This window comes from Mobula hypostoma, chromosome 22 (genome assembly GCF_963921235.1).
Source record: "Mobula hypostoma chromosome 22, sMobHyp1.1, whole genome shotgun sequence".
NCBI lineage: Eukaryota > Metazoa > Chordata > Chondrichthyes > Myliobatiformes > Myliobatidae > Mobula > Mobula hypostoma.
The window spans coordinates 35132290-35153209 of record NC_086118.1 but is presented as its reverse complement, the minus strand read 5'-3'; the positions used below and the strand labels follow the sequence as shown (position 1 = coordinate 35153209).

The 20920-nt window shown below is 39.4% G+C and overlaps 1 protein-coding gene across 2 annotated transcripts in view; it reads left to right on the top strand.

The window, feature by feature from the left end:
- The first annotated feature begins 2787 nt into the window (after positions 1 to 2787).
- The window catches only part of dnai2b (dynein, axonemal, intermediate chain 2b), a 50043-nt gene continuing 31910 nt past the window's right edge, over positions 2788 to 20920 (top strand). The window contains exons 1-6 of one of the 2 annotated variants that reach the window (XM_063030790.1): positions 2788 to 2914; positions 9624 to 9811; positions 11141 to 11302; positions 14633 to 14757; positions 16203 to 16345; positions 20384 to 20497. In XM_063030790.1, coding sequence (XP_062886860.1) covers positions 9629 to 9811; positions 11141 to 11302; positions 14633 to 14757; positions 16203 to 16345; positions 20384 to 20497 — 727 coding nt within the window. In that variant the 5' untranslated portion in view covers positions 2788 to 2914; positions 9624 to 9628. Of the gene's footprint in view, positions 2915 to 3514; positions 3559 to 9623; positions 9812 to 11140; positions 11303 to 14632; positions 14758 to 16202; positions 16346 to 20383; positions 20498 to 20920 lie in introns of those variants that run through there. The other variant, XM_063030789.1, reaches the window with a different exon arrangement.

Below are 20920 nucleotides of genomic sequence, written 5' to 3'. Positions count from 1 at the left end.
ACTACAGATTTTCTTCTAATCATCCAGTTTCATCTCTGGCCCCATATTTATATATTTCTTTGTTTTGACCTTGCATTGTAACAACAGTCTCCTCAGCTATCTTACTCTGTCAGTTTTAGAAATATATTTTACATTTGCTATACTATCCCTGTTTCTTTTGTAGATTAAACAATTCCTTATCATCCTTGTTTACTTTTTTGCAGTCCAAGCTGCTACTTGAATAGGACCCTCACAGGAATTGTCCAACATTGTGCCACAGATCAGTTGTTCAAGTGGCATGGCCCTTTGAACATTTCAATCCCTCTAATCCCTCTCAATCAATATTCTCCCTTTCATTTACTACTTTACTTTGTTATCATGTTCCTGTTACATTTCATATACTTGTACTGTCCCAGATTATCTACTGTCAGCACACCACCACAGTCCAAACTAGTGCCCTGACCTTCAGTCTGCAAGTTTCAATACTTCAGTACATCTTCAATTAATATCACTCCTTTATTTAAATAATGATCATCCATGACTTTCTGCCATGTTAATGTCTTGCATTTCTGTTAACAATATTTACAACCATATTCCTTCACAGCAACAATATTATTAAGCAACAAAGACACAGCAGAAACAATTTAATTCACTTTTTGATTAATCTACTAATTGCACAGGTTTATAAATTGAGCAAATTAGACCATGCAATCATTCCATTTTATCCTCCTCCTAGTGTTCTAATTTAGAGAATTAATTCAACAACTGCTGTTGATGTCAGCCTTGAGACAGTAGTAGCTTTAACCTTGAGACAGAAGGTTGCACTGTATACCACCCTGAGATTCATTTTCTTGCAGGCATTCACAGTAAATACAAAGAAACAATAGAATAAGTGAAAACCTGCATGTGAGACGGACAAACAACCAATGTGCAAAAGATGACAAACTGAGACCTCCAAAGTGAGTACATTGACTGTGGGAACAGTTCAGTGTCGGGAGGAGTGAAGTTATTCCTTCTGGGTCAAGAGCCTGATGGCTGAGGGCTATCAACTGTTCCTGAACCTGATGGTGTGGGTCCTGAGGTTCCAGTACCACCTTCCTGATGGCTGCAGCGAGAAGAGAGCGTGGCCTGGGTGGTGGGGGTGCTTGATGGATGCTGCTTTTCTGCAATAGTGCTCCAAATAGATGTGCTCAGATGTGTGTATGGCTTTACCTGTGATGGACTGGGCTATATCCATTAGTTTTTTCTAGTCTTTTCCAGTGAAGGGCATTGGTGTTTCCATACCAGGCTGCAATGCAAACAGTCAATATTCTCTCCACCGCACATCTATAGAAGTTTGTCATCGTCCTAGATAACATGTTGAATCTTCACAGACTTCTAAGAAAGTAGAGGTGGTGCTGTACTTTGTAATGGTACTTGTATGCTGGAGTCAGGACAGATCCTCTGAAATGACAACATCGAGGAACACCAAGGAATCTAAAGTTGTGGGTCCTCTCCACCTCTGATCCCCTGATCTGAGATTTTGTGTGAAGTAAATGATTCCATGGCACTAATGAAGAAAACTGAGCAATTCTCTGAAATCTCTCTCAAGTAACTCCTTAAGCAATGCAACCAAAGAAATTGTTTGGCTATTATTCCAAGAACCAAATCTACGATACATACTACGATAATAAATAAACTTTGATTGCTTTTGAGGTGCCTTGGTGGCATATTAGCATTGGTTTTCTGCAATGGCAACTTTTTTTGAAAACAAGATGTAAGGTGGATTTGGATACTGTTGCTATTAAGATCTAATGCGTGTACTGAAATACTATTGCAAACTGGATAGAGTTTACAGCTTTATATATAGTTTTTTAAAATATATATATCATTTTTTACAACCACCTTTTGTCCTTTGAGAATGTCAGCGCTGAGCCCTCCAGTAAGCTGGTTGCTATTTTGAATTACTGCAGTGCCTGTGCTGAATGTTTTCTTACAGTGATATTAGGTCAATAGTGAAGAATGCCGACCTATCAGCAATATTCTGACTGAAATGTTGCATGATTCACTGTGGTATACAGCATGTAGTCGATCAGGAGAGATGGAAGTGTATCCAGCACCTTACAGAGAAGCAGACATAGGAAGTTTTGTTACCAATAAAGTAAGCAAACGTGACAATCGAATACTTAAACAGTTAGTCATAATTCTAGCCTCTCGCTTCAGCTGATAAAGGACCTTTCTCTCATTTCTGACATCTCTTCTATCTCTGTTAACTAAGTATTTAAAACAATGACTTTTCTAATCTGCAACAATTCTTTGTCCCGAGTTTGAAACTCACTCCAGAATTTTTAAAACTCCTGCATTTTTCAGATGGGAAAGCAGAGGAGTCAGCAATTCTTCACAGATTTCCAGAGGGTTACTAACCGCCCCACCCCTACAATCATAAATAAGTACACTTTCCATAGCCTATCCATGGTCCATCTCTGACATGGCTGGATTTAACCATTATATTGGTTCTTAATGTAAATTTGGTTAGTATTTATTGCCTATCTGAACTTTATAGTCCCATAGCGTTGCTGGTGTGCAGATCCTAGATTTAGATTCAGCAACCTTGAGAAAATGATTATATATTTCCAAGTGAGGACGGTGTTATTTGAAAGAGAACCCGTAAATAGCGTTCCCCCCCCCCATGTGCCCGCTGCATTTAACCTAATGCTAGGAATCTTACGTTTTAAAATCTGAAACTCGTAAATGTTGTAGATGGTGCATGCTGTATCCGGGATGCGCCAGTGATGGAGGATGTTGATGGTAAATAAAGTAGTTGATGGGGTGGATTTGACCTAGAGATGTTGAATCCTCGGCAACTGTTGGAATTGGAGCAACAAGTGGAGAGAATTCTATATTGCCGCTGTTGAAATAGTTTCGTGAATTCGGGAGAAGATATCCGGTGCAACAGGTAAGTTTCCACAGTGTGTGTATGTTTGTGCAGTGCCGTTTCTCATATCTGCTAAACTTGTAGCCTCCAAAATCCTCCTAATCACCTGGAAGTTCGAGGTACCCAGCAAAGGTGCTGCTTATTCGTCATTGGTTGGTTCATTGCAACTGTAACGGAAGCCAATTTCCTTCGGGATCAATAAAGTATGACTATGACTATTGCAAGCACTTACTGATTATTTTACAACACTCCAAATTGCTGTTCCCAATTTCACCCCCATCTTGATACCTTCTTAAATTATATCTGTACTCCTAAATTTCAGGTGATTTATTTCGTAAATTTAATTCCGTTTTCGTTGGTAGTTCACCTTTCCAGCCTAGGTAGTAACTTTTGGAATATCTTCAATTCTTTCGTGTCAATTCATTTTTAATTTGGAAGTTCTGTGAAAGGGAAAACAGCTTGGTGTTTTGGCCACGTTGGATTATCCTCGCAGTGCTAGTGCCAACGGCAGGGACCCGCCAGGTCGCCGAGAGTCCGACATTGCTTCTGGAAGCACGTGGTTTCGGGAATCCAGGCGCCTGCGCGCAAATCCTGTTGCTAGGATACCGTAAACTAGTCGACCTGGCAAGTTGTCTGTGGCCGCGGAGTAGGGCTGTCCATCCCAGGTAAGATGCCAGGGACTGGGGAGGGTGCTGCTCTGCAGGCGGGCGGAATCGTGGCCGGTAACGGAGAGGCGGTGGTTTTTGCTGCATCAGCCTGGGTAAAATAAAATACTATAATCTCCCCCATCAACTTCCCCGCCCCCGACTTTGGGCCTTGTTGAAAACCACCCTGCTGTGGACGCGAACGTAAAATTATATCTGAGGTTGTTCTGTTTTTCTATGTTAATTTATTAGCCTTATTACTCATCAGATTCCAACACCGGTAGCCTTTGTGTTCCTGCTTCTCAACCTCCAATACCTGTCTCCATCTTCACCCTCTCATCTGCTCCCTTAGTTCCATCTGCTTCCCCCTATCACCCACCTGTCCCTGCCTTCGCAACTCCACTCCTCCGCCCCCTTCACCCTTCAGCACCCCCACACTCCTCCGCCCCCTCACCTGCCCCCATCCTTCCCCACCCCCACATTCCTCCGTCCCCCATCCTTCAGCACCCCCACAGTCCCCCGCCCCCTCACCTGCCCCTCATCCTTCACTACCCCCACACTCCTCTGCCCTCTCACCTGCCCCTCATCCTTTACCACCCCCACACTCCTCCACCCTCCCTCACCTGCCCCTCACCCTTCACCACCCCCACACTCCTCCAACCCCTCCTTCCCCACCCCCACACTCCTCCGCCCCCTCACCTGGCCACATCCTTCCCCACCTCCACACTCCTCCGCCCCCTCACCTGCCCCTCATCCTTCACCATCCCCACCAATCATCCTTTGCCCAAGGTCACCATTTCTCTTCCCAATTTCCCTGCCACGGATGTTGCTCCACCTTCTGAGTTATTCCAGTATATTACATCTTCTTAGATTTGTTTATCATTTTTTTTTACATCTTCAGTTTATTGAAACACCTTAAACAAAACAAATGTTTTTTTGGAGCCTGTGTAAAAATCCCATCATCAAATTTTGCAGCAGGCATTTTGATCTTGTGACTGATGGCTTCAGGTTAGGTACCAAAATTGTATTTGCTCATTTTAGTTCATTTAAAATCTTCCACATTAATGAATTCTGTTTTTTAAAAAAATTTTGATGCCAGTATAGGCTAAACTAAAATAACCTTATTAGAACTATGCTTTTGAATTTGATCAGATTCCAGATGTTGGATAGAAGCTGAATGGAATTGTTCAAGCCAGCAGTCTTTTTTTTGCTTACATTACAAATTCACCAATATCTGCAACAAAACTTGGCAGATCGGAGAAAGGCGAACACCCTGGACAAAATCACTCATCATCACTCTACCCAAGAAAGGCAGCTTACAGCAGTGCCAAAATGATAGAACCATTTAAGTCTGAACAGCCATAGAAGCAGAGTGATGTTGAAAGTCATTTTGAACAGACTGAAACCACAGGCAAAAGAAATAATCCTGGAAGAGCAGGCCGGATTCAGAAGTGTAGGAAGTACAACAAAACAGATATTCAACCTCTGAGTACTGTGTGAGAAATACAACCAATATCAACAGGACATCTTCCACGTGTTCATAGACTTCAAGAAGGCATTCAATAGGGTGTGGCATGATGCACTCGAAGCCACAATGAAGAGATGCAATATGGGCTAGAAGCTGATCCAAACCATCAAGCAGCTCTACGCCAAAACTAGCAGTGCAGTACTTGTTCAAGGCATAGTTGGAGAGTGGTTCCACAAATCACCCGGAGTCCGACAAGGCTGCCTCCTTTCACCCACGCTGTTCAACATTTTCCTGGAGAAAATAATGACGGATACCCTGGAAGACCATATTGGCGTCAGAAAACAGATCATAACCAACCTTAGGTTTGCCGATGACATTGATGGCTGGAAGGAAGACAGGATGAACTGGCCTGCCTTGTGAACCATCTGGATGGTACATCTACTGGATATGGCATGGAGATCAGCACAGAAAAAATCAAACTGATGAGAAAGTGAGGAGCCAATCTCAACAAAAACCACAATCGGTGCACAAGAATTAGAGACTGTCAAACAGTTCAAGTATCTTGGCGCCATTATCAACCAAGAAGGATCAAGGCCTGGTGCTTGCAAGGATAGCCCAAACAGCAGGAACACTGGCTAAGCTAATACCAATCTGGAGAGACAATAACATTGCTCTCAGATCCAAGTTAAAGGTCCTGTATGCACTTGTGCTCCCCATCTTCTTGTATGCATGTGAATCGTGGAGTTTGACAGCAGAACTGCAAAAGAAGATCCTGGTAGTAGAAATGAGATGCTTCAGAAGACTTCATTATCTCCTATGCAGACCACGTCTCAAACAGCAAAGTACGATGAACCATCACCCAACACATGAGACACTACAAGATCTACTATCCACAGTAAAGAACAGGAAACTGAGATGGTATGGCCACATAACAAGATCAATTGGACTGTCAAAGACTATTCTGCAGGGGAAAAAAGGGGCAGACAAAGGAAAAAGTGGACATGACATTGCAGAGTGGACCAGAGAGAGCTTTGCTGCAACCCAGGCGCTCACCCACAGCCCTGAGAGGGCTCATCTGTACAGTGCCCCTATGAACCTGGCGGGTTGCGGGATCTGTAACTGCAACTGTAACAAATTAAACTGTTGTTAAAAGCATTACCTAAATGTGCTGAATCCAATCAGTTTTAAAGTTTAATTATGCAAATGAGTTGCGCAGTAATGCCAATGGTAACTACACATCTGACATCACAGAACAGTACAGCACAGGAACAGGCCCTTTGGCACACAATGTTATGCTGAACTAATTCATAATCAAATGGCCATCTAAACCAATCTCTTCTGTCTATACAATGTCTATAACCTTCCATATTCTTCTCATTCATGTGCCTATCTAAACTGCTCTTAAAAATCCCTAATGTATTTGTCTACACCAGACAGTGCATTCTAGGCACCCACCACTCTCTATATATAAAAATAAATTTGCTCCTCATGAGACCATTGAAATTACTCCCTCTCACCTTAAATGCATGCCCTCTGGTATTAGACATTTTAACCTTTTGACAAAAAAGATACTGTCTGTCTACTCTATCTATGCCTCTCATACACTTCTATCAGATCTCCCCTCAACCTCCGCCACTCCAGAGAAAACAACCCAAGTTTGTCCAACCTCTTGTTATAACATATGTTGAGAATAAGGGGTAGGCCATTTAGAATGGAGTTGAGGAAAAACTTTTTCACCCAGAGAGTTGTGGATCTGTGGAATGCTCTGCCTCAGAAGGCAGTGGAGGCCAATTCTCTGGATGCTTTCAAGGAAGAGTTAGATAGAGCTCTTAATGATAGCGGAGTCAAGGGATGTGGGGAGAAGGCAGGAATGGGGTACTGATTGTGGATGATCAGCCATTATCACAGTGAATGGCCTACTCCTGCACCTATTGTCTATTATGTCCTCTTCTCCAGGCAGTATCCTGGTAAACTTCTTCTGCACCCTCTCCAAAGCCTCAACATCCTTCCTATAATGGGGTAACCAAACTAGATGCAATATGCTAGATGCAGCCTAACTAGAATTTTATTAAACTGTAATGTAATCCCCCGACCAATACACAAATGCTGGAGGAACTCAGCAGGTCAGGTAGCATCTATGGAGAGGAAATTCTGTCAACATTTCATGCTGAGACCCTTCATCAAGACTTTTGAAGTCAGTGTCTAGACTAATAAAGGCAAGCATGCCATATGCCTCTTGCTTTTAACAATGTACAGTCTCTTTACATTTGACCCACCAAGGTGAACACTACATTCGGCCAGGTTAAACTCCATCTGCCATTTCTCTGCCCATATCTCAACTGATCTCTATCACATTGTATTCTTTGCCGGTATTCTATGCTATCCAATCTTTGCATCATCTGCAAAGTTATTAACTCACCCATCTACATTCTCATCCAACATACATCAAAGTTGCTGGTGAACGCAGCAGGCCAAGCAGCATCTATAGGAAGAGGCGCAGTCGACGTTTCAGGCCGAGACCCTTCGTCAGGAAAGGGTCTCGGCCTGAAACGTCGACTGCGCCTCTTCCTATAGATGCTGCTTGGCCTGCTGCGTTCACCAGCAACTTTGATGTATGTTGCTTGAATTTCCAGCATCTGCAGAATTCCTGTTGTTTACATTCTCATCCAGATTATTTACTTTATATATATCACAAACAGCAGAGGTCCCAGTATAGATAGATCTCTGTGGAACACCATTAATCACAGACCTCAAGCTAGAATAAATCCCTTTGACTACTACCCTCTGTCTTCCATGGGCAATTCAGTTCTTAATCTACACAGCCAATTCACCATTGATCCCATGCAACTTAATCTTCTGAATGACCCTTCCATGTGGGACCTTGTCAAACGCCTTACTAAAATTTAAGTAGACAACATCCAAAGCTCTAACTTCATCAATCACCTTCATCACCTCATCAGAAAATTCAATCAAGTTCACAAGACACAACCTCCCCCGCACCATGACATGCTGGCTCTCCCTAATTAGGCCATGGATTTCTAAATGTTCATAAATCCTGTCCCCAAGAATTCACTCCAGTATTCCTTACCAATGACATGAGACTCACTGGTCTATAGTTTCCAGGAGTATCCCTGTTTCCCTTCTTGAATAATGAAATAACATTAGCTACTCACCAGTCCTCCGGGACCTCGTCTAAAGAGGACACAAAGATATTGGTCAAGGCCCCAGTAATCTCTTCTCTTGTCTCTCTTAATAACCTGCGGTATATCCCATCAGACCCAGGGGATTTATTCCACAAGCTATTTGAGTGCACCTCGTAAATGAAATGGAAATGCCACGCTGTCTAATACTTTGAAATATGCTGTTATTTTAATTGAGTTTTTACAAATATGAAATAAAATTTTAATAATATTAACATTGAAGTTGTTTTAATGAAACTGTTGGGCACAGTATTTTTAAAAGGGGCCTTTAATTTTACGATGATAATTTCATAATTCATTGGTGAACCATCTAATCAATGAGGCAGGAAAGATGCAAGAATTGCAGATAATAAATTTGTGACACACATTATGAAATGGGGGATAATTGATTTATCTTGCTTATAGTGATCAGCCACTACCTTTTCACATGATTCTTTGTTTGTCTCAATGTGAACAGGGTACATGTCTAACCCAGATGTACTCTGAAATCTAAAGGCTAATTATGTACATACTGTATGTTATCAATTATAGATTGTGATTGAGTGTACAACTCTTACAGTATGCCTTAAGCCTCTTCCTTCATCAGTTTCTGTAGAAAATAAATTGTGAAATGTTTACGTGTGTGAAAGATTAGTCTTTCAATTCTAATATCTTGAAACAGTCAAATCTCTTCACTGGACAAACAAAAGCATTTTATTTTATTGTGAAAAGTATCAAAATGGATTTTGGATTTTTAAGTGTGATTTTTAATGTGTTTCTCTCTTGCATTCATCATACAGGTATAACGATCTAATGCTAAACTGTATCCTTTAAATCAGTAAATCAACAGTCTAAACTTCATAGTTTTACATTTGTGAAAGCCTTGTGGAGACCACTAAAGAGCAATCATTAATATTTAGTACTCTTGTGAGATGATGATTCCCTGTGATATCCAATGGAGTATTCTGATGTTCCACTCAATTCACATCCAGGGAAATATCAACGAGCAGAGAATTTCTTTATAAAAGAACAGGCTCCATGTTCAGTAGATGAAGATCCTATGACAAGTGAGAATTCTCAAAAAGTTGGAGAAAAATACTCTATTTATATCCCTCCTGACGGATGAATAGACAATATTGCCCACCAGGTTACATACGATGTGAAATCTTATATGTATTGGTCCTGACAGTAGATAATGAATAACATAGTAAGTGAGAGATGTATTTAATCACAAAAAAAACTCTAGACTCATTTGATACAACAATTTAAATTTAATTTGCAATGCTTTTTTCTACTGTATTACAAGGAATAGAAGTACTGAGAATAGGGGCTGGAGGAATTGGTTTAAAAAAAACTCCTGATGTTGTACTAAATGATCACAGTACACCTATTTAAATTGATAACTAGTTAGAGTAATGTGTTACTTTGTTTTCTTTCAGGCATCATGGAGATTGTATACGTTTATACCAAAATACGAAGTGAATTTGGCCGACAGTGCAACTTTTCCGATCGCCCTACAGAGCTACAGACTGATATTGTCCCAGATCCAACGTTAGCAGAAAATTTCATTGAGAAAAATCCAGTCGATATGTTTGTACAGGTTTCAGAAGACATGTCGGAACATGAGGTAGAATTGAATGTTGTACTTTAAATGTATATAACACTCCTGATAGGTCAGCAAGGAAACTGCTGTCTACATATTTCACCTGTATGAATAAGATGAACCAAATCACAGATTTTGGAGCATTCTCATCTATTAGCAGCTACTTGTGTTCAAGGGTGCATCCAATTAATGATTGGATATTATTCTACATACAGTATATTTACATAGTGAGCGAATCAGGATAATTTATATGGATCAGGAGATGAGATATAAAATATTGCCATTGTTAGAAAAATATTCACAAAGTTATGGCAAAAGAAGTTGCGATGCTTATTAAACAGCTGATGATTGTTTTGCTTCTGCACTAACTCTGTCCACACCCCAACAGAAATGTTACTAGCCTCACCAGCCTAGTATATAGTAAAATATATGTACTTTCATAATAAATTTACTTTGACTTGAGATATGATGATTGCTGAGTTGGCAGATTGCAGAACTCTTTTTGATGGAGGATAACATCCTCTGTATTTCTGCTCTCCATTTCATAAAAAATATTTGTAGTATTACTGTACTCGTTAATTGAAACATCTGTATAAGACTTATTTGAAGAATTTCAGCATTTTTGGGAATGTTATATAAAGGCATTATGAAGAATCATTTTTATCGTTTTATTAGAAGAATGTGCCTTTGTGATGAGATATAAGATGCATTTCTTTGGATGAGCTGAATTTGTAAGAAGTTGTAGTCTTATAGCATACTTCCATTGCAGAAAAAGTTGTGCTTTATTAGCTCTTCCCATAAATTTCTCAACCTGTTCACTTACTATCTCAATGGTGATTTCAAATATACAACCCCTTGTCATTCATTGACCATAACAATTTTTTTTTCAAAAACATAATAGTTTTAAGGTACTGTATATGCACTTGTATTTCTCTTGTTATAGTCTAGTTACTTTGCCTAATTTTTTAATCTCACCCATTGTTCATGAATATATCTTCACTGATTTACGTTGTATCCAAATTCCTGAATTTTTACTGTTTTAAATAGAAGTTCTAATTTAATGGCAACATTTATTATCTCCCTAACTGCTTCAACAATAACTTGCATTAAAATTTACTTTTAAAATGTTAGAAAAATAAAGAAACCAAAAAATAGCTTAGTGCTTTGTGTCATTTTGTTTTCCTCCACAAAATAACTTTATCTCCACAAAATAACTTTATCTCCAAGTAATGGGTGAGGTCTTTGTGACATTACCAGATGGCTATCTAGTTCCCTAAGATGTGCTAATTCAAATTAAATTACTTTTTGCTTTTGATGAATGTTTTTTTTCACTTATTTTCTATCCATTTTAAGGTAAATACAGAACATATTTCAACCGAGATTCGAGGGATTAACCACATGGAGGGTGGTTGGCCTAAAGATGTAAACCCAAATGATCTGGAGCATACCATGCGTTACCGAAAGAAAGTGGAAAAGGATGAAAATTATGTCTACACACTCATGCAGCTGAGTGGTGTAAGTGATAGTAAAAAGGAGACCAGTTCAAAATAGTATATTCTAGATGCTCTAAATATTTCAACATATATTAGTACAATAAAATTAGCAGAGATCATAGTGCTCATGTCAAACAGATATCTGTTTGGTGTACTCTAACTCGGTGGCTCATTGTTTGTATACGTTTAGCTTTTAAATTCTTTCTCGTAAAGTTATTGGAAAATAATCATTAGCAATTATGGTTACTTAAACTGCTAAGTATTAGATTTAAATGTGTGACAAGTTAAGTGCACAATTGATTTATATATACATCCATTTTATGAAAGTAAATGATCACCTAAGCACAAGTTGTGATTTCTATCAAGCCAATGGCAGAGCAAAATCTGGAAGCCACTTGCAGTTCTTTGTAATTGTTATGTGTACCTTGCTTAAAGTTGTTGCTCAGTTTGTACATATGCAACTTCCTTCATTCTTCCCCGCACCCCCTCCATCCTCCCCAACCACAAAAAATTCATACCCAGTGCGTTGTGCCCGAAACCAATAGAACAGGGGTTCCCAGCCTGGGGTCCATGGATCCCCTTCCCTCCCAAGTTAATGGTAGAAGTCTGTGGTATAATAAAAGTTGGGAATCCCTGCAATAGAATGTGGATGAGCCTTTAGTACCTGCAAATAAATTTTATGACCTTTTTTTTTAAAAATTAAAGCACTGTGACAAACTGGGATCTAATGTTCTCTGGGGGTGTGTGTAGACCAGTAATTCTCAACCCTTTTTGGGTTATTGTCCCCCTTGGCTCCCTGACCACATCTCTCTTTCCAGCCATTACATAAAAATTACAAAGAGTTTTGATTTATGATGTACAATGGAAAATAGGAACCGTAACTTCAAAGCAGTGACAAATAATTACTAAAATTATTCAAATATATTTAAAGCTACAATTAAAATAATTTCTTCATTTAATTACAGTAACAACAATTTTTGTCAACAATTTTTGAACGTACATTAGCAATCTAACTATTCACTACTTCATTGCTTTTTCACCTTTCAATGAGACGGACGGGCTTGGTGCAATGATATCAGCTTCTCAACATCAGGCTGAATATCACTCAGAAGGAGTATCATCCATATTATTCAGTAATTTTCAGTCTGTTTTGTTGCTTTGAAAGAAGTTGGGCGACTGCACTAAAACTGCAGCCCACTAACTAGGATGTTGGAAAGGTAATTAAAAACACCTTTATCAGGCTAATGGCACTGTGGCCAGCTCTGAGGCTCAGGGAAGGCAGAGTGATAGTGGTAGGAAACCTGATAGTTAGGGGGATGGACAGGATATTATGTGGCTGCAAAAGAGAAGCCAGGGTGTTGTGTTGCCTCCCAGGTGTTAAGGTCCAGAATGTCTCAAAGCGGCTGCAGAGATTCTCTAGAGGGAGGGTGAGCAGCCTGAGGTCATGGTGCACATTGGCACTTATGATATAGGTAGAAAGGGGGGAAAGAGGCCCTGTGCAGCGAATATTGGGAGTTAAGGAAAAGGCTGAAGAACAGAACCTCTGGATTACTCCTCATGCCACATGCTAATCAGGGCAGGAATAGAATGATGATACAGATGAATGAATGGCTGAGGAAGTGGTACAGGGGTCAGGGTTTCATTTTTCTGGATCATTGGGATCTCTTCTGGGGAATGCATGAGCTGTACAAAAAGGGCCGTTGACACCTGAACCCGAGGGGGACCAATAGGCTCGCAGGCAGGTTCGCTGGAGCTGTCGGGGAATGTTTAAACCAAGTTGGCAGGGGAATGGGAACCACAGTGATAGGGCTGAGGATGAAGCAGTTGGTATACAAATCAATGCAGTGTGTGGTGAGACCGTGATGATGATGGGGCAAAATTGCAGTCGGTGGGATGAGGTGAAGGGTAACATGGGGGCAAAATTGAAATGGGTGATGAATGCCGGACTGAAGGTGTTATATTTCAATGCACGCAGTATACCGAATAAAGTAGATGGTCTTGTAGTTAGAGATCGGCAGGTATGATGTTGTGCACCTATAGCAAATTAGAAAATTCAGAATTCAGAGGCAGTTGTTGTTTAGGATGTAAAAATCCATCCTTTGAATGGTGGAGATTTGCAAAAGAACTTACAAGTTGAGGACAGTAACAAAAAAGTTGTGCGGATAGTTACAGTTGGCATTAGGACTATCAGTAAAATAAAATTAATTCACAACTGTACTGTGAAATAAATATTTTCAGGAGTTGGAAACTGACTGTCCACTCCATTTTTGCAGATCACCTTCCCTTCCCCACTGCAGCCCATCTGCAGGAGTTACATTCTTTCCTAATTTACTTATTATTTAAAATCTAAAGCAGTAAAATGAAGTATTCAAAAATGAAACAATCTTAGCATTATTAATAATTACATGCTTCATGGAGGCCAAGAAAATAATTTTAAAAACAAACAAAAAGGCTTGACATTATTGGCCCATATGGTGCTGTTTGCCACCCATTGCAGGGTAGCTAGTTGAAGCAGTAAGTCAGCTCATTTCAGGCTTTCACTCTTGCATATTGCAATGCACAAGTCAGGAATGAGCCAGAGGTCTGATGCCAGCACATCTGACCATCTACCCTGCTGCTAGGCTCTGATTTGAATCCAGTGGCAGAGTAACTTGTCATGGTTGGTGTGTGGACTCGCGTTGGAGCAGTCCTTCATTAGCCAGTACAACTGTCATGCCGGTATATGGAGTGTGGTTCTATTTAAATTGGAATGTTGACTTAAATTGAAGCAGTAAATGTTTTTTTAAAAATTATTACTTAATTATCTTAATTTCTATCACATTAGTGTTTCCCTGTAAATATAATATTTTAAATTAATATTTTCAATAGCTTGTTTTAATTAAATCTTTTTCATTTGTCTTTTGTACCTTTGATAATCAGAGACACAGAAAGTTACAAAAGCTTATGATTGTAGTGAGCTGATCCTTGGGTGGAGCCAGGCATCACTGCCACTCGCTGAGAGCTCTTCCTCATGGTGTGGAGGCCAGGAAAAAGTTTGGAGTCATGGGCTGCAGAAGTTGCATGGCTGTAACCTTTGCTTGGGGAGCAAGTTCAAAGACTGTCCCAGATCTAATATAATCTAACCCATTAAATTTTCCATTTGTCTGATGGGATTTTTAAAGCTTAAATCAATACCACAGGGATTAGTTTGGAAGCTTTCTTCATGTAATTTCAATATTGCCAATAGAATTGATTGCTAATTGACAGATAGCAAGTAACAAGCAGCAAGGACGATTTAAATATTTGTCCTCAAAGAGCTAAATGTTCCATGCATCAAATACTACACAGCACTGAATTTTGTTTTTTTAAACAGTTAATGGACCACTGCATTAGACAGAATAATGCTATCAATATTTATGAGGAGTATTTTGAAGATAAAGAGGAGTCTGCGGGATCAATTGATGAACCACCTTCTGCAAAAACCATAAATGTTTTCAGGTATTTTTCATTTTTAGGAATTCTGTAGATCTCTCATTAGATAATTTTAAATTAACAGGCATGATAATTCTTTACAATTTCTAAATATGTGTGTATACTAAAAATTAAAGTAAAATATCAAAAAAGATTTACTAACCTTACTCATAGCTCTTCATCATTTTGAATATGAAAAAAAGAAAATCACATTTTTAACCAATAACACATTTATTCATCTTCCGTGTAATCATCTACTTTGAACTGAGAAGTTTTTGCAGTTTTGTGACTGGTGTAGATTTAACAGGTTTATTCCTTTGGCACACACAAAAATTAACAGTAATAAGTCAATTCATTCCTGTCACCAATGTACTGTAATATTACTGTGTATCACCTTAATGGTAATATACTGCAAGATGTTTTAATTATCTCCATCTATCCTGGAAAGGAAGGTGATTACCTTGGCTGGTCTGATTGATTTTTGGCAACATAGGTTCTTGTGTGTATATGAAATTGCATTTGAGACAACAATGGATGCTTTCAATATGGCCATCCTTTCTGAAGTGCAAATGTCTCACTCATTGTTTCTTACCAAGGTTCACACAAGAAAATTAACCCTGAACACACTGGACGAATGTGGCATTTCATTTCCATGTTCATTTTTCTAATTATACTGTTCTAAGGGGCAATGATCACCGGGGTACCTGTAGCCAGGAACAATTGGTTTTTGTAAAACACTAAGTCAGCATAGTGTTCATTACACCAGCTCCTCTTGAACTTGATGTAGTACTGAAAAGCACCTGACATTTGTTGATTCACACCAACAGCTGGAGGTAACAGCCATACTGTAAGAAGTAGATTCTTTAAGTAGCAGTGGCAAGGTACATTTTGTATGATGCTGAATAAATTTCAGCTATGAAGTTAAACTACATTGTTAGCCAGAATGTAGAGCTCTGGAATTGAAGCACTGGTATCAGATGAATACACACGGAATGCTGGAGGAGCTCAGCAGGCCAGGCAGCCTAAGGAAATAAGTAAACAGTCTACTTTTTTCCCCACTGTTATCAGATCCGTTGAGGATGCAGATTAATGGTATAAGCTGCTGCTCCCTCATACTTCTGCCAGATATTTAGCGCTCATATTTTTACCAAATGCCACCTTTATGCCATAAGTATATCAAAATTGTAGATGGCAATTTTTAAATTCTAAGGACGGAAGGTGCTGATAGTTATAAATTCACCTTGAAAGTATTTCTGGTGAAGCATGTAAATGAGTTGTGTATACCAATATGTATAAAAATTTGCAAGTTCATCCTATAACTAAGTTTGTAAATTATTTTTGCAGCATTTAATTAGGAGAGTTATGCTTCTTTTATCTTAAGAGCTAACTGAGATAGAAATAGAAGTTGATCTTGTTCAGGAATTTGTGTAATGAAGGAAACATGCCTTTATCTTTGTTGTTTCATTTGTTAGTGACCCTAATGAAATTAAACGGACAGTATCTCATCTCTCATGGCATCCAGATCAAGGGAGGAAACTGGCAATTTCCTACTGTTGTTTGGAGTTTCAAAAAGCTGGTGATAATATGAATCCTGACTCGTACATCTGGGACTTGGGTAATTCATTTGATATCACTGTGCTGTAAGGCAGTTATTGTTGGAACTTTTGCTATGGAATGCAATCGCACTGAAGAGCATATGGAACTTTATATCAATATTATTATTTCCTCTGCATAAAATATGGGGGAGCTTGTATAATCGTAAATTGTCTTAAACGTCTGCCTTGCATACTTGCCATATTGTATTTATTCTCTTTCTTGAATCAAAAAGCTACATATAGCCCTAAAGCTACAAATTTCTGAAATTATAAAAAGAAAAGTCTAATCTAATTTAATCACAGTTCAACTTTGCATATCTCCTGGTTATCCAGTCTTCTGTTTGAAAGCAAAATATCTGTGGTCATCTTATGGGGAAGTTATCACCCCTTATGGAGCTTGGCAATTTTGAGAAGGTAGTTTCAGTCTAAAGTGGGCAAAATGCAAACAAAAAAAAAACACCCAGGCATAAACGTTGAATGCAAGAAGAAATCTGAGAAGATAGTATCAGTGTATCAGATAAAATATGGGTTGAGTTAGCAGGAGCTGCCATACTGCCTTTAGGTCTGCTATATTGGAAATAAGACATAAACTGCCTTTAAAGTCTAATGGTAAGAGCCACTTGACATTTAGAAACATAGAAACATAGAAAATAGGTGCAGGAGTAGGCCATTCGGCCCTTCGAGCCTGCACCGCCATTTATTATGATCATGGCTGATCATCCAACTCAGAACCCAGCCTTCCCTCCATACCCCCTGACCCCTGTAGCCACAAGGGCCATATCTAACTTCCTTTTAAACATAGCTAATGAACTGGCCTCAACAGTTTGCTGTGGCAGAGAATTCCACAGATTCACCACTCTCTGTGTGAAGAAGTTTTTCCTAACCTCGGTCCTAAAAGGCTTCCCCTCTATCCTCAAACTGTGACCCCTCGTTCTAGACCTCCCCAACATCGGGAACAATCTTCCCGCATCTAGCCTGTCCAATCCCTTTAGGATCTTATACGTTTCAATCAGATCCCCCCTCAATCTTCTAAATTCCAACGAGTACAAGCCCAGTTCATCCAGTCTTTCTTCATATGAAAGACCTGCCATCCCAGGAATCAATCTGGTGAACCTTCTTTGTACTCCCTCTATGGCAAAGATGTCTTTCCTCAGATTAGGGGACCAAAACTGCACACAATACTCCAGGTGTGGTCTCACCAAGGCCTTGTACAACTGCAGTAGTACCTCCCTGCTCCTGTACTCGAATCCTCTCGCTATAAATGCCAGCATACCGTTCGCCTTTTTCACCGCCTGCTGTACCTGCATGCCCACTTTCAATGACTGGTGTATAATGACACCCAGGTCTCGTTGCACCTCCCCTTTTCCTAATCGGCCACCATTCAGATAATAATCTGTTTTCCTATTTTTGCCACCAAAGTGGATAACTTCACATTTATCCACATTAAATTGCATCTGCCATGAGTTTGCCCACTCACCCAACCTATCCAAGTCACCCTGCATCCTCTTAGCATCCTCCTCACTGCTAACACTGCCACCCAGCTTTGTGTCATCCGCAAACTTGGAGATGCTGCATTTAATTCCCTCATCCAAGTCATTAATATATATTGTAAACAACTGGGGTCCCAGCACTGAGCCTTGCAGTACCCCACTAGTCACCGCCTGCCATTCTGAAAAGGTCCCGTTTATTCCCACTCTTTGCTTCCTGTCTGCTAACCAATTCTCCACCCACACCAATACCTTACCCCCAATACCGTGTGCTTTAAGTTTGCACACTAATCTCCTATGTGGGACCTTGTCAAAAGCCTTTTGAAAATCCAAATATACCACATCCACTGGTTCTCCCCTATCCACTCTACTAGTTACATCCTCAAAAAATTCTATGAGATTCGTCAGACATGATTTTCCTTTCACAAATCCATGCTGACTTTGTCCGATCATTTCACCGCTTTCCAAATGTGCTGTTATCACATCCTTGATAACTGACTCCAGCAGTTTCCCCACCACCGACGTTAGGCTAACCGGCCTATAATTCCCCGGTTTCTCTCTCCCTCCTTTTTTAAAAAGTGGGGTTACATTAGCCACCCTCCAATCCTCAGGAACTAGTCCAGAATCTAACGAGTTTTGAAAAATTATCACTAATGCATCCACTATTTCTTGGGCCACTTCCTTAAGCACTCTGGGATGCAGACCATCTGGCCCTGGGGATTTATCTGCCTTCAATCCCTTCAATTTACCTAACACCACTTCCCTACTAACATGTATTTCGCTCAGTTCCTCCATCTCACTGGACCCTCTGTCCCTTACTATTTCTGGAAGATTATTTATGTCCTCCTTAGTGAAGACAGAACCAAAGTAATAGATAATTTAATAGATAATGTCTTTTCATTGATTCAATTGCTAGGCAGTTTGTTTTATTGATTAACCATGTATAAAATTATAGCATAGAAACATAGACATGGAAAAATAGGAATGTCTTTCAGCCATTTGAGTTTACTCCAAAATTCAATATAATCATGGCTGACCTACTGTTTTTCTCAGTACTTTCTCTCCTACACCTTTTTATGTATTTTGTGCTTAGAAAGTTATTATTTTTACAGCTTGAAATCAACAGATTTAAAAGTTACATCTGGAATAAACAGATATTAAAATATAGTCCATAACTAACTACCTAAGGCATAAGGAAAATAACATTTATGCATTTTTTTAATCCTGTGAGTTGGCGTGGTGGAGAAATGTCCATACCAAAGGAGGTGTAAGGCACTCCTTCCCTCTGTTAGCCTGCAGGTCACCTTCAGGCAAGGTGTGGCATCTTCTTAGCCTCCCCTCCCACCCACTGTGTTATGTGAACCTGGATCAGCAAAACTGTAGGAAACACAAAGATTAGGGGCGTAGTGAAGTGCAAGGAAAGCTAATCAAAGATTACAGCAGGACCAGCTGGAAAAAAGGCTGAAAATGGCAAATGGAATTTAATACAGACTAGTGTGAGCTGTTGCACTTTGTGAGGGCAAACCAGGGTAGGACTGACAAAGCGAATGGTACAGAATGCAGAGTGCAGTAAAACAGAAGGATCTGGAAATACAGATCCATAATTCATTGAAAATGGTGTTACAGGTAGATAGGGTTGTAGTGAGAGCTTTTGGCACATTGGCTTTTATAAATCAGAGTAGTGAATACAGGCATTGGAATGTTATGTTGAAGTTGTGCAGGACACTGGTGAAGCCTAATTTCGAGCATTGTGTGCAATTGTGTTCTACTTACCTACAGAAAAAATATTAAGAAGATTTAAAGATTAGAGAGAACATTTACAAGGATGTTACCAAGAGTTGAGGACTTTAGTTAGAGAGAAAGGTTGAATAGGTTAAGACTTTCTTCCCTGGAGTGTAGGAGAATGAGGGGAGATTTGATAGATGTAGACAAAGTTATGGGCAGTATAGATAGGTGAAAGGCAAGCATGCTTTTCCCATTGAGGTTGGGCGAGACTAGAACTAGAGGTCATGGGTTAAGAGTGATAGGTGAAATATTTAAGGGGAACCTGAGGGGCAACTTCTTCACACAGAAGGTGGTGTGAATGTGGAATGAGCTGCCAGCAGAAGTGGTGTTAAAGAGAAGTTTGGATAAGTACATAGATGGGAGGGGTTTGGGTGGCTATGGTCTAAGATGGGTGGGTTGATGGGACTGTGCAGAATAATAGTTCAGCACAGACTAAATAGTTTGAAGGGGCTTGTTCCTGTGCTGTAGCTGTCTGATTCTAATGTCATGATATTCATGGTGTGTAAGAAATTTTCTCATAAGATTTTATCTTTGTTGTTCTCTAAGTATTCTAAGCATGCAGTGTGACTTAAAATGGTGCAACTATTTTTCTTTTACCCTGTATCCAAATACCCAGATATTTATTGTATATTTATGTACAAAATACTCCTGATTGGAAAATATTTATGTAGAATTCTGTGGTTTACTTGAGAAATGTGTGATGTATGCTGCATTATGCTCCTGTCAAACACAGGTGATGACACATTATAGTATTGTTTGTAATGTTAATGTTTCTTGCCTCCACAGAAAATCCAAATAAGTACGAGATGGCAATAAAACCAATATCTCCTCTTGTTTGTCTGGAATATAACCCTAAAGATTCACACATTCTGGCTGGAGGTTGTTACAGTGGACAGATTGGTCGGTGAATAAGTTTTGTTGCCAAAGATGTAATACTGAAATGTAAACAATTAATAGAAATTAAGTCATTTACAAATGTTAAAATAAAATTTCCTCATCCCGTCTAGAAAATCAAATGTTTTTTTAGCTGATTTGCATTAATTATGCTTGGGAACAGTGTGACATAATGGAAAAGCCAGCCCAGATATCACTGAGTGATCTCCAGTATTGTAATGTTTATGGCATTTCAGTAAATGAAAAGAACTTGCATTCCTAAAAAAAACCTCTTAATTACATTGAAGTTATAAAAACAGAATATGAGCCATGATAAGTTATCAAATTAGCAATATTAATATTCTACAAACAGTAAAAGTTTGTCAAAAATTATCAGAAATATACAGATACAATTACTATAGGTTAAATGCTAAAACTACGCCAAGTTAT